Here is a 12375-nt window from a genome sequence, read left to right as displayed (position 1 = left end):
TGAACCCCTGAGTTTGATTCCCTTCCCTCCACTTACTATACATACTGTGCACTAAACATACAATTTGTGTCAATTACTTATCCAATATCACCATGTCTCATTTCTTTGTTTAACCAATATCACTGTGTCTCATTTCTTTGTTATATAATATAATTATTAACACTCTGGTTAGATGGAGTTTTGGTAGAGTTTAAGAGAGGAGATTCAGGCATAGCACTAGGCACCTGTGGGGGCTTGATAAATATGAATTATTATTACTGGTGCTGTGCTGTAAAAATAGAATGTGAATCCCAATCTGTATAATTTGGGGCAAATGATTTTAAAAGAGAGAAAAATAATGGCTATCTCATTAGATTATTGTAAGGATATGGCATATTAATGTTTGTATTTACTACAGTGTCATGTAAATAATAATAATAGTAATAATAATAATAATAATAGTGATGATGATGTTTTACATTGCTTTATATGTATTTCTTTTTCAATAAATTTAAGTGGACAAGAGATGTTAGCTGCAATTAAGCTAATTGATATAAGGTAACATTTAATTTATGTTTTGTAATTTCCATGTTTCTTTCTTATAATTGCTACTAAATAAACATTTATTGAAATAATTCAAGATGACATGGAGAATGAGGCTAGTGTTTCTAGGCTCAAGTTCTTGTTCAATGTCCTGGCACATTTTCTTTAGAAAGTGTCATTTTTGTGTCCAGGCTATCCTTATAGCTAGATGGACTGAATAATTATCTTAGAATTAATTGATAATTGATGAGATATCCTGCCTTCCTATCTATGTCAAAGTCATAGCTGTAGTCTTAAAAAATCACTTATCACTTTGACTTTTATATTCCTCTATAAAAATTCTAACCATCCCAGGTGGTAATGAAAAAGGTTTGTATTTTAATGAAGAAACATTGAAATAGTCAGAAGATATTTCAATAGTACTTCACATTTTAGGGAGCTCTCTAGATATAGTACAAAATTCTTTAGATTTTGCCCATAGTTGAAGGAGTCTTTGTATTTCTGACAGATGGACACAACAAAAACCCATTTCAGGATTTGGAATCTATTGGGAAAGAGATCTTAGCTGGAGTTTTGGATATGTTGGTGACAAAAGAAGTTCTGAAATTGAAGGAAACTGACAAGAAAAAATTCAATGATGCCAAGCCTGGAGACAAGATCCAGGTTGTACTGGATGCTGTGGGACAGAAACTCATTGAAGCAGGTCAAATCCTTGTCAAAACCTTTGTTAACACAAACAAAAATGCCATCTGCAATGAAGGTAAGAATAGAGACATTTACAACAAATATTTCAAATTATCTGGAATCTGTTTATTTTCAATGCCCTTCCTGTGTCCTCTGCAATTCCCCCATCCTTAATTCCTACAATATTGTTTCCACTTGCCTTCTTTTTGGGGCTTCCTTGTCCTTTGTGAGAGGAGATTTGGTTTCTGATTAGCTAAGACGCTGCATGTTTGTGTTTAGGTTGCTCATGGAAATAGCTCACTTAGAGAATTTGTGGTTAGGGATACCTGATCTGGGGCGCTGGTTCTGTCTCTTTGGACACTACATATATATGACTTCCTTCAAGTTTCTTTACCTCCTTAGACATCAGTCTCAGAATCTGTGAAATGGGGGCAATTTTAGGAATTTTGCAAGGTTCATAAGGCTAAGAACAGAGTGGTATGCATATGCTGACAGCTCCTAAGATTTTATTTCTCATCCAGCACTCTTCCCTGAGCTCCAAATACATTGACCTATAGCAGCATGGTCTTCATTTCCACTCAAATATTCCCCTGGCTTCACACACCTAGGATAACGGAAATTATACACTCATGCCCCCCAATCAAATCTATTCTCTTTGTATCTCATTGGAACTATAATCCACCAATTTTCTTAATCCAGGGTGCAGCTGTTCTCTTCACCAATGAGTAAGAGCTCTTTGTGCCAGGCACAAAGCAGGCACATAATAAATATAAGATGAATAGACACACAAAGACCATGCTTGCAATAAATATTAATAATCATTATTATCATAGTAATATTTGGAATTTTCCAGTAATGCTTAAAAAGTTTCAAATATTTTGAAATCTTTCAAACATTTTGACCTAGATTGAACTAAGAATGCTACTAGAGACTACATGTCCTCAGGCCCAAGTTCAACAGTGACCGACTCTGCCTGCTGCAGTTTAACCCAGAATCCCAACCCTGAATACTAGAGTTCATAAATAGTAACAAAAAAGAATGCACAAAAGGCTACATATCTTATAGAGCCCTCACAATTACACATAAGCCTTTGTTTCCTTTTCCTTTTCTCTTTTCCTTTTCCTTTTCTCTTTATTATTGAAAGCATTACATATGCCCCATTTTCCCCCTTCATCCCCCAGGCCTTCACCACACTATTGTCTGTGTCCATGGGTCATGTGCATATGTGTATAAGCTTTTGAAAGAAGCCCTTCTCCAGGTGGAAGGAACATCCTGCCCCATAGGAAGGACACACTTGTCTGGGAGATGTCCAACATTGTGGCCTGAGCTGTGTTCTCATTAATATTCACACTGCTCCTTGTGCAGGTTTCTTACTTTTTCTTTAATCTGGGATCAGGTAGGAATAATTGGATGTTTGTTTTTTTTTCCAAAATAAAACATTTGCAAGCAGAAGTCACATTTGAATAATAGAAATTATAAAATAATTTTAGCAACTACAGGAATCACAATAAGCATCAAACCAAGCTGAGATAAACTACTGCATCGTCAGAGATAGTGAGTGGCAGGCGAGAGGCAGGCACACACCCTGTGATGATGTGTTCTGTGGTTCCCTGGGCTCTATCTGCACCTGGATCCTTCATGGTGACCCTAGGACAACAAAGGGCCGCTGACCTAGCAGACCAGGAGCTGGGTGAGGTGGGCTGTTAGAACAAGTAAGGTCCTGGCCAGGCAGTTTGGACATAGTATAATTCTGAGACCCCTAGTATAATATTGAGGGTAAGGTATGGGAGAGGGGAAAAATACAAGGTATTTGATTGCTTATTTTATTTTAACAAACTCATATATAGACACATACTATGTACCAAGAATTGCTATTTAATCAGAGAGATAAGCACTCAAATTGCTACCCACCAAGGGATATGGGTTTGTCTCATCCCATACCAGTCCCTTTCTTTTTTATATCCTTTGAAGGGGTTTCCTGAATATGTGCTTAGGTCACAGGTAAACTGAGCTTTTTAAAGTTTATCTAAACTCCTAATTCTCCCATTACTTTCTGCTCCATTCCCAGGCTGCTAGAAACTCATATGGGGCAACAGGCCCTACTATAATATCTATTATATTGTAATGAGAGTATTTGTTTTCATGCTAATTTGTATTATTAGATGTAACATAGAAATCTTAATTGCCAAACTTAACTGCAAACACTATATTTATATAGAGACACAACGCTCATTGGGAGATGATGTTTCTTAAGTTAGAGCATTCACCAAACTTGCAGATAACCAGGAAACAAAAGAGGATTTTGCTAAGAAACATCCCCTCTTAGGAGGGACTATCCCAGGACTTGGGGTTTCTTTACACTATCAGAACTTCTGGAATGAGAAGGGAGAGTGTGCCTCTGTTTATTCTATAAAGATATTCTGAAAGCTTGGTTTCCCTAGAGACTAAAAATTTGCTGCATCTCCAGAGGTTCGGTGTCTTAGAAAGACGTTTATAAAAAATATTATGGAAAAAAACTAATGGAATAAATAGAAAAGGTTATATAATATAGAAACTAAAACATTCATGTAGGGTAATATCTTTTTTTTCTTTTAAGTAAAAATATAAATAAATCAGGGAGGTCCTTGGTTGGTTCATGTAAATAAACCTCAAGGTTTGTTCCTAGACAAATACCTCGTTAATTGGATCTGTCAAACCTCTCCACTATTGTTTATGAATTCTTACTCCTTCCTCAGAAGGAGTAGTGCTAGACTTTCCCAGTCTCTTGCAAAATTTGTCAAGTGATGCCAAGCTGTGACAGATATACTTAAATTTTTGTAAGGATTGAGTCAGGATGAGTCAGAAACAAAGTTCTTCAAAAGGGAGGAGTTCTTCCCTCACATTTTAAAAGTTGGGTTGAAAATTTAGTGCTGGTTGATCAGAACTTTGAAGGCAAGGGCATCTAGTGCATGTTAGAATCTTTGAGCAAAATGTTCTCCCTCTGACCCTGGAATCAGTATTCTGGTGGCTGGTTATCATTTCTTTCAACCCCAGCTTTTCAAGGAATCTTAGAAGTCCATCTCCTCTGGACAAGTTAAGAATTCAGGCTGAGGTCCCTGAAAAAAAAGAATGCCTGGATGGTACAGGATTCAGGATTCTTTTAGGTGCTTAGTGTGGGTCTGTGTCTATATCTGTGTTCTGTATAAATTAGGAGCAGGCTTGGGATGTTATACCATCCTATATAATAAAATGCTAATATCCAAATTGTCTGTTCCACTGGGAGTTCCACAAGTGAGTGGGGCCCATGGCCCCTTCCCCCTCCCCCAGCTGGGCAAACCAATTGCCCTAGATCAGGGTGGGCCAGCCAGACCCCACCTGTTCAGGAATCTGTGTACCAGGCCTCTAGTCCAATATAATAGCTACCAGCCACATTGTGATTATAGAGTGCTTGAATTGTGGCTACTAACACATTAAAATGGTAGTTTGAATATATTATGTCAAATAAAATATTATTTAAAGTAATTTCATCTATTTGTTTTTCCTTTTTAATTCAAAGAGTAGAAAAAATTTAATTGCACATGTGACTTAATTATGTTTCTAATGAATAGCCCTCTATTAAATATTTATTCAATATACTCTTGCTCAGTGACAAGAAACCATCCACCTAGATGAGTGAGTGCTCTAGAGTAAAATATTTCAAGACTCAAGGTGTTTTGGCTGAATATAAAATGGCTAAATTTGGCCCAAATCACCAGGGAAGATGTTTTCCTCATTATAATCATAATCTATTATTACATTTATGGATGGATCTGCTACCAAGAATATCCCCCTTCTTTCTCAATCACAATACACCTCTTCATATTAGAAGTTATATACAAGAAAAATTCTTACATTTAAAAGTGTTTTAAAAACTTCTCATGATTTACCTTTTCTGTCAGTATGTCTTAGGTTATCATGGGTAACAGATGCAGATATTAAAATTTACATCATGTGATGCCATGTGATATATCTTACAGTTCCTCCAGAAATGACTGGGCCAGCTGAGCCAGCAGAAACTACAGATACTCTCAAGCTTTGTCCTCATGAAGATTTCCTGAAAGTGTGTAAAGAAAGGGCTAAAGAGGTACTGTGTTCTACCCATAAAATAGAGAAACACTTTCACTAAGGACAGGATTTCCTAAAGCACTAATTGCAGAGTGGTAGGGTGGAGACAGGGACAATCTTTTTCATTAGCTGCTTTGAGCAAGGAGGAACTCAGGTAACCTCACACCGATTCTAATTTTCTTTCAACCCCATGACAAAATACAGATCTCTCTTCATTTATTTTTTCTATTTGAGATTTATTACAATTAAGCTATAGCTGTATCAAAATATTTAGTAATTATATAAAAATATTTAGTAATTATTTCCATACTAGTTGAAAAGCCTAGACACAAAATATGTCTTAAATATGATTAAAACTTGAAACCTATTTTATCTTGATGTGTTAAAAATAATACTGAAATAATGATGTTACCAAAAGCAGAGCATCTTTGATGTATTTATTTTTAGCTGTAGTCAATAGAAAATGTCTCCTGATTTTTGTGAAATTTGATCTGAACCTTGAACACTGAAAATTATTTGTCCAGGTGGAGAAGAGTGAGGAGAAAACTATGGCTGGAATTGTGCTAGTCTCTTCAAGATTCTTGCAAAAGTATCCCAAATATGTTCTAGGTCCCCTTTTGGGCTCTTGGAAAATAAATAACGTGGTTTTTTTTTTGTTTCTCAGTCTTTTTTATTTTTATATAATATGAAAGTGCTAAATCGCTTTCAATTCTCACTTCTCTCTTATTTCAGTTCAATGCATTACAAAGAAAAAAATCAGATCTCGGGTATAGTACAGGGGACACTGCAGATCCATGAGCCTGTAACAAAGCAACATAGATTAGTATATGAAGGTTTAAAAGAGATTAAGGTAAATCAAACTCACTGCATATTTATATCCTGCAGATCTATCCAATAAAGGAGAAAACAAGCTGCACTCGCCTGGCTCTCATCATATGCAACAGAGAGTTTGGTCATCTTCAGCCCAGGCAGGGGGCTGAACTTGACATCACAGGGATGGAAGAGTTGCTTGTGGGCCTCGGCTAAAGTGTGACTGTGGAAAAGAACCTCACAGCCAAGGTAGGGGCTCCTCAGCCACCCCAAACAAGCACATATTCTACACATCCTCCTGCTAAAAAATTAACTTTATAAGGATAGCCAGATACTTTACCAACCTTAGGCCACATATCTCTCTGTGTGTGCACATGCATGTGAGTATGTGTGTTTATAAAATGAAATTATTAGAAAGGGGAACTCTCTGTCTCCTTTGAGCTCCAAATATCCTTAATTCCATAAAACTAAACACAAAGTGAATGGCATGCAATTATATACACATAATTCTTATTTAAAAAGTGAGGTGATTGGGATTCAGACCCAATATTCCCAGGAAATTCTACAGTAATGAATGTTCAAAAGGAATCTACTCATCATGTAAATACTGAGTCCTGACTTGGACCCAGATCTGTGAATGAGACAGCCAATCCCAAGTTCAAATTGATTTAGATTTAGTGGTGAGGGCAAGCATATGAAAAGAAAAACAGAAAATTTCATAGATTTGATTAAGGTGAACAGACAATCCCAATTTTTAACTATTTGTCCCCACTTCCTGCAGTGTTTCAAAGAAGTCACAAATCTGGACAAATTGTTAAAAATCAGGACTGTCCCGCCAAAAGTGGGACATCTGGTCACCTTAGATTTGATGTGTCTTGTGTCTCTCTGTAATAGTGAAGAAATTAAAAGTAAATAGAAAAAGAAAAGACAATAGAAAATCGCATTGGTGAATGGGGAGTAATTGCTTTGATGGAACTGTCAGGAAAAGCCTTGTCAGGAGACAGTATGGGACCTCACAGATGACTACCGGAAACAGGACAGGTCTGGGAACATGTGAATGAAGTACATTCCAATAGGGATGACTACCATGAGAAGTCTGAACTACATATGAAATATACACATGAAATATACAAAAAGATTAGAATAAGGAGAGCCTAGAGAGGGTGGCAGGAGGGAGTACACATATGTCAGAAGGTTGATGTTATTCTAAGTACGGTGGCAATGGCTATTGAAGGGAAGTGGTATGATACATTTATGATGCATGCCTCCTATTAATTAATTAGACAAAATACAGAGACAGAAAGAAAAAAGTATGTAAGTGAAAATAAACAAATGTAAAATACATCAAAAGGGCAGCTCATACAATATTAGCAGGAGCAGGTCCTTGAACCCCCAGCTCTACTGTGGGAAGACAAAGAAAACTATCATTGAGTACCACTATCTGAAGCACAGTGACTGGAACATTTTAGATGACTCTTATACTGCTCAGGACAAATGGGGGATCAGATTGGTGGTAATGCTGGTCCTTTTAGAGTAAGTTTCCGTGGCCTTTTTCAGGAGATGGAGTCAGTGCTGGTGACATTTGCTGCCCGTTCAGAGCACAGCACCTCAGATAGCACATTCCTGGTGTTCATGTCTCATGGCCTCCTGGATTATCTCTGTGGGACTGGGCATAGCAATGAACACCCAGACGTGCTGCCTTATGACACCATCTTTCGGATATTCAACAATCGCAACTGCCCCAGTCTCAAGGACAAGCCTAAGGTCATCATTGTCCAGGCCTGCAGAGGTGGTGAGTTCTGACAGGGAAAATCCAAAGGCCATGAGGGGTTTGCAGTGCTTTGTGATGTATGATTTGCTTGTGGGGGAAACAAGCCTAGACTCCATTCAGGGCAAATGAAGTGAGTCAAATTCTTGGGAAACTCCACAGGGTGTTGGTATCATGAGAGATTTTTTTTTTCTGCTAAGAAATATCTAATCAATTTAACACAAGGTAATGGTGAAGGAGATCTTTAGAATCCCTAAATCAAAGTTGAACACAAATATTTAAACCATGAATAAGGTCATATTAATGACAGCCTTACTAGCCAATGTCTTACAGGCATGTTGACATTCTCTGGCTTGAGAAGAATTCCCTTGGAAAGTGGGGCTGTTCTATAGGAGCAGCACCCTTTCCGCTCGGGTGTTACTGAAAGGGAAGTGAGTAGGGAGATGTGGGCACTTGGCATTGCTGTCAACATTTCCTTTGTTTTTGCTGACTTCCAATGGCCTCAGTATTATGGAGCACGTTAGGAGAAAAAAGAAGAAATAGCCTAGCTAGAAAAAATGGTAAGGAGGCTCTGAAATTATGCAGATATGGTTTTAAAGTCCTTTGCTCTTCTTAGGAAAGGGGTTTTTCCAGTTTGCTGGTACTATCACTATTTGCTTAAAAGATGCTGCTGCTATTAATTGGCACATTGGGCAAAGACACTAGAGAGAGGCCAAGATATGTGTTTGGGGCAAGGTTTTAGTGTGTGTGTGTGTGTGTGTGTGTGTGTGTGTGTGTGTGAAATTGGTGAGAAAAAACATTTCAAAAGATTGAGGTAGACCATGTGACAGCCATACTGAGGGAGGCACACAGTTTGCACAAAGTTAATGTCTCTACAGAAAACCGCGGGGAAACTTGGGTCAGTGACTCTCCAGTAACCGTGATGGACAGCTCTTCACAGTCAGCTGATAGCATGGAAGAAGAGGCCATTTCCAAAGCTCATGTGGAGAAGGACTTCATTGCTTTCTGCTCCTCAACCCCACGTAGGTCTTCCAGTTACAGACAAGGGTTTGTGGGTTTACGGCCGCCTGGGAATGAGTTTAGAATATTGAGATAAACTCCATGCAGCAAAGACATAAGACACTTTGTGAGGGCTTTAAAAACCACTTACATTTAACTGACCTATTCTATGGAAACAGAGGGTCTGTATTTTCCACTTGTTAAAACTGTACTTTTATTATACGTGCTGCACTTTATGGTAAAAGCTAAACCAAATATTAGAACAACCCAATACAAGGAACTGGATCCCCATACACCGTTTAAAAAACAAATTTGATTCTTTTTTATATCAAATCTATTTAACATTTTGAGTGGGGTTTTAATGGATCCTGGGACTGGCTGCCCTCCTTAAATTACCAACAGCAGCTCCTTTTCTCCTTGGTTCTCATTAGATGCTCTTTAGAGGGAGCCATTGCATGGCTCTGCAGGAGGAGATCCTTTAAAGGAGGTGGAAAATTATACTCTGGGCTTAGCAGGCCTAATAATAGGGATCAGTGCTTAGACCTTGACCTCTAGGTAGTCATCTTAAGAAGCCTCTCACATTTGAATGTTTCTACTTTGCAAATTTTTGTGTTAAATATTTTCTTTTTGTAACAACTTCATGGAGGTTTTTGTTTTATTTTTGTTTTCTTTTATTTTGTTTTCATCCTCACCCAAGGAGTGAGAGTATTTTTTTCCCATTAATTTTTGAAACAGTAGAAAGGAGGCGTAGGGGGGGGAAGTGAAGGGAGAGAGAGAGAGAGAGAAACATTCATGTGACTGAGACATCAGTTGGTTGCCTCCCACACTCCCCCTGATCAAGGTGAAGGGATCTGACCTGCAACCCAGGTATGTGCCCTTGACCAGGAATGAAACCTGAGACTCTCCAATGTGCAGACTATGCCTAAATGAGCAACACCAGTCACTGCTCATGGAGGTTTCATTGACATACAAAATGCTGTATATACTGAATGTATAACACAGTGAGTTTGCATATAATATACACCAGTGAAGCCATCACCACAATCTATGCCATACTTATATGCCCTTCTCAAAGCTTCCTTTGGATTTATTCACCTACCTTGCTTATACTCTTGTGAAAGACAGTCTGCTGTATACACTGTAAACAACCTGGAAGACAGGGATCCATTTTTTTGCCACTTACTGTATAAGCGTGGGAAAGTTATTTAATCCTCTTAGCATCTATTATTTCCTCTGTAAAATGGGATCATTTCAGTTATCTCTCAAGCCTCTTTTCAAAACCAAGGGGATGAACATGAAGCACATAATAAGAGTCAGTTCTAAGAATATAATGCAATCATTAGTGAAATCCTGGTGAGTTATCCCTTTATTTAAATCTTTGCCAGTGTTTTGATATTTTTCTCTTCTTTTTGGAAAATTAGTTAATGTAGAGATATAAGTGTTTCCTTATAACATGTCAAGTTAATTCCTAAGCTATGCTTAAAAAGCACAAAAACTACATAAAACAAATGTGTGATAAAAGAAAACATTCAAAGGCACAGCCCAAGGCTGACCACCCCTTATCTTCCTAGATAACATATCCTGGAGAGACCCTAGTAGAGGTTCTGCCTTCATCACGCAGTTAATCAGATGCTTCAAAGAGTATTCTTGGCGCCTTCACCTCAAGGAAGTATTTCGGAAGGTAAGCTTTTTTCCTCTACCTTTTCTAATCGTGTGTGTGTGTGTGTGTGTGTGTGTGTGTGTGTGTGTGTATGTGTGTGCGTGTGTGTGTGCAGAAAGCCTTGCTCTTATTCTTATTTCAAATGACAATAACAGGCTTTGTCAGGCAAACAAAAGTAGAACAGTGCCTGGTTTCCATTATCCAGGGGTTGTCATCTGATTTAGGAAAAAAAGATGTTACCCCAAAATTGCATGAAATCCAAATAGAACAAAATAATATAACATGTAAGCTTATTTGTTATGGGCTATACATATATTTAAAGTCAAAGAATGGAAAGTATTTTGTACAATAACATTGATAATTATTGCTATTCTGTGACACCAGTGTAAATCATGTATGTGTCATAAGGCTACTCAGGACCATTTTGTGAGAGAGATGGATACTAAACAAGTAGGCCAGCAAACACATTTGTCTTCACAGATTCTGAGAGGCTCCAAACAAAAGACCTAGGGCAGGTGAAAGAGAGAAAGGCAGAAGGGATTCTTTGAATGGTTTGGTCCAGAAAGGAAGACCAAATTCCTTTGCCACCTCAGGCAATTCCTTATTCCCCCTTCCATCCTAATTTGTTTCCTCCATTTTTCTGACCACCACTCATTAGGCATACATTCTGTTTGCTTTTACCTGTACTTACTCATTTGAATGCAAGCTTCATGAAGGCATGGATTTGCTCAACACCTCAACATGCTGGCACATAGGAATTAATATTCATTCAATAAATCAATGCATGAATACCAATACCTATCTCCCTTTAGGATATTAAGACGATGGGGCAGTAGGGCTGCTTTTTATGTATTTTTTATTAATTTTATAGAGTAGGGAGAAGGGAGAGAGAGAGATTGAAGCATCAATGATGAGAGAGGATGCTTTAGTCCACAGAGCCACACTCTATCCACTGAGTCATACCAGCTAAGGCTGTATGCTTGCTTTTAAATAGAAAGCTGTAGAGAATAGTAGCAATCTTGGCAAAGAGGAACCCGCCTTTAGTAAACAGGAGAAAATTGCATTGTAACATGAGTAAGGATCTCCGTGAATGAGAGCTTTGGAAATTAAGTCCTGTTGGATGAGTAGGAATTAGACATTATACTTCCAAAGGCATTGCTAGGAGAAGTCTAGGAATAGTGTGATCAGTGGGGAGATGTCCTCATCGTCACCACTTGTTGGTGGGAGTGGGTTTGTTGCAATATCCTCAGAGAAGGAACTTTCTGAGACTCACATGGTAAGGTGATACATTATAGGAAGCTTCATTTCAGTGCAGTTATACCCCTGAGTTCCCAAAGTCCCATTTCCCTTTGTCCTGCCAAGAAAGAAGTACTATTTTGTTTTCTGCAGTTCTAAAATCAAGGTCAGTGTCCAAAGTTCTGGTCCAAGTCTCCACAATCAAATAGAGCAACAAACTACCTTAATTTTTGTTTCCATCAATAGCCCATTATATGTGAGGTCCACATGGCTGAGGGACATGCAGCTATGGAGACAACAGGGACAGGAATAAAGCCAAAGGAGCATGAGAACCACACAAGTGAGGGAGCTTCTTTATCAGCTGGTTTGTGTATTCCCAAATTTGTGAAGGCTAGCAATGGCCCTGGCTAGTCTATACAAACCCATTGCTCCCCAGGCTTGACTGACAGGCTCTTTCCCTTGTAATGTCAATTGCTTGTGTGTGCCTTCGTCTCCCATTTGGTAGCTCCCTTTCCCCCAGGGGTCCACAGGGAAAGGGCCTGTGAAATTGCAGCTTCCTGGTGAAGCTGCCCAAATAACATGCCTAAAGTGTCTTGTCTCTCCCCTCTGCTCC

General features: G+C 38.4%; 1 protein-coding gene across 1 annotated transcript in view; it reads left to right on the top strand.

Moving 5' to 3' along the window:
• Positions 1 to 12375, top strand: part of LOC311627607 (caspase-12-like) — a 43265-nt gene that overhangs the window by 3892 nt on the left and 26998 nt on the right. Inside the window, 7 exon segments of the mRNA XM_084894103.1 lie at positions 1031 to 1282; positions 5202 to 5308; positions 6175 to 6312; positions 6316 to 6348; positions 7657 to 7891; positions 8746 to 8889; positions 10438 to 10547. Coding sequence (XP_084750229.1) covers positions 1031 to 1282; positions 5202 to 5308; positions 6175 to 6312; positions 6316 to 6348; positions 7657 to 7891; positions 8746 to 8889; positions 10438 to 10547 — 1019 coding nt within the window.

The sequence above is a fragment of the Pipistrellus hanaki genome (genome assembly GCF_964339955.1).
Source record: "Pipistrellus hanaki genome assembly, chromosome: 9".
In the NCBI taxonomy this organism is placed as follows: domain Eukaryota; kingdom Metazoa; phylum Chordata; class Mammalia; order Chiroptera; family Vespertilionidae; genus Pipistrellus; species Pipistrellus hanaki.
The sequence above is the reverse complement of the archived record's forward strand: the minus strand, read 5'-3'. Positions and strand labels throughout refer to the sequence as shown.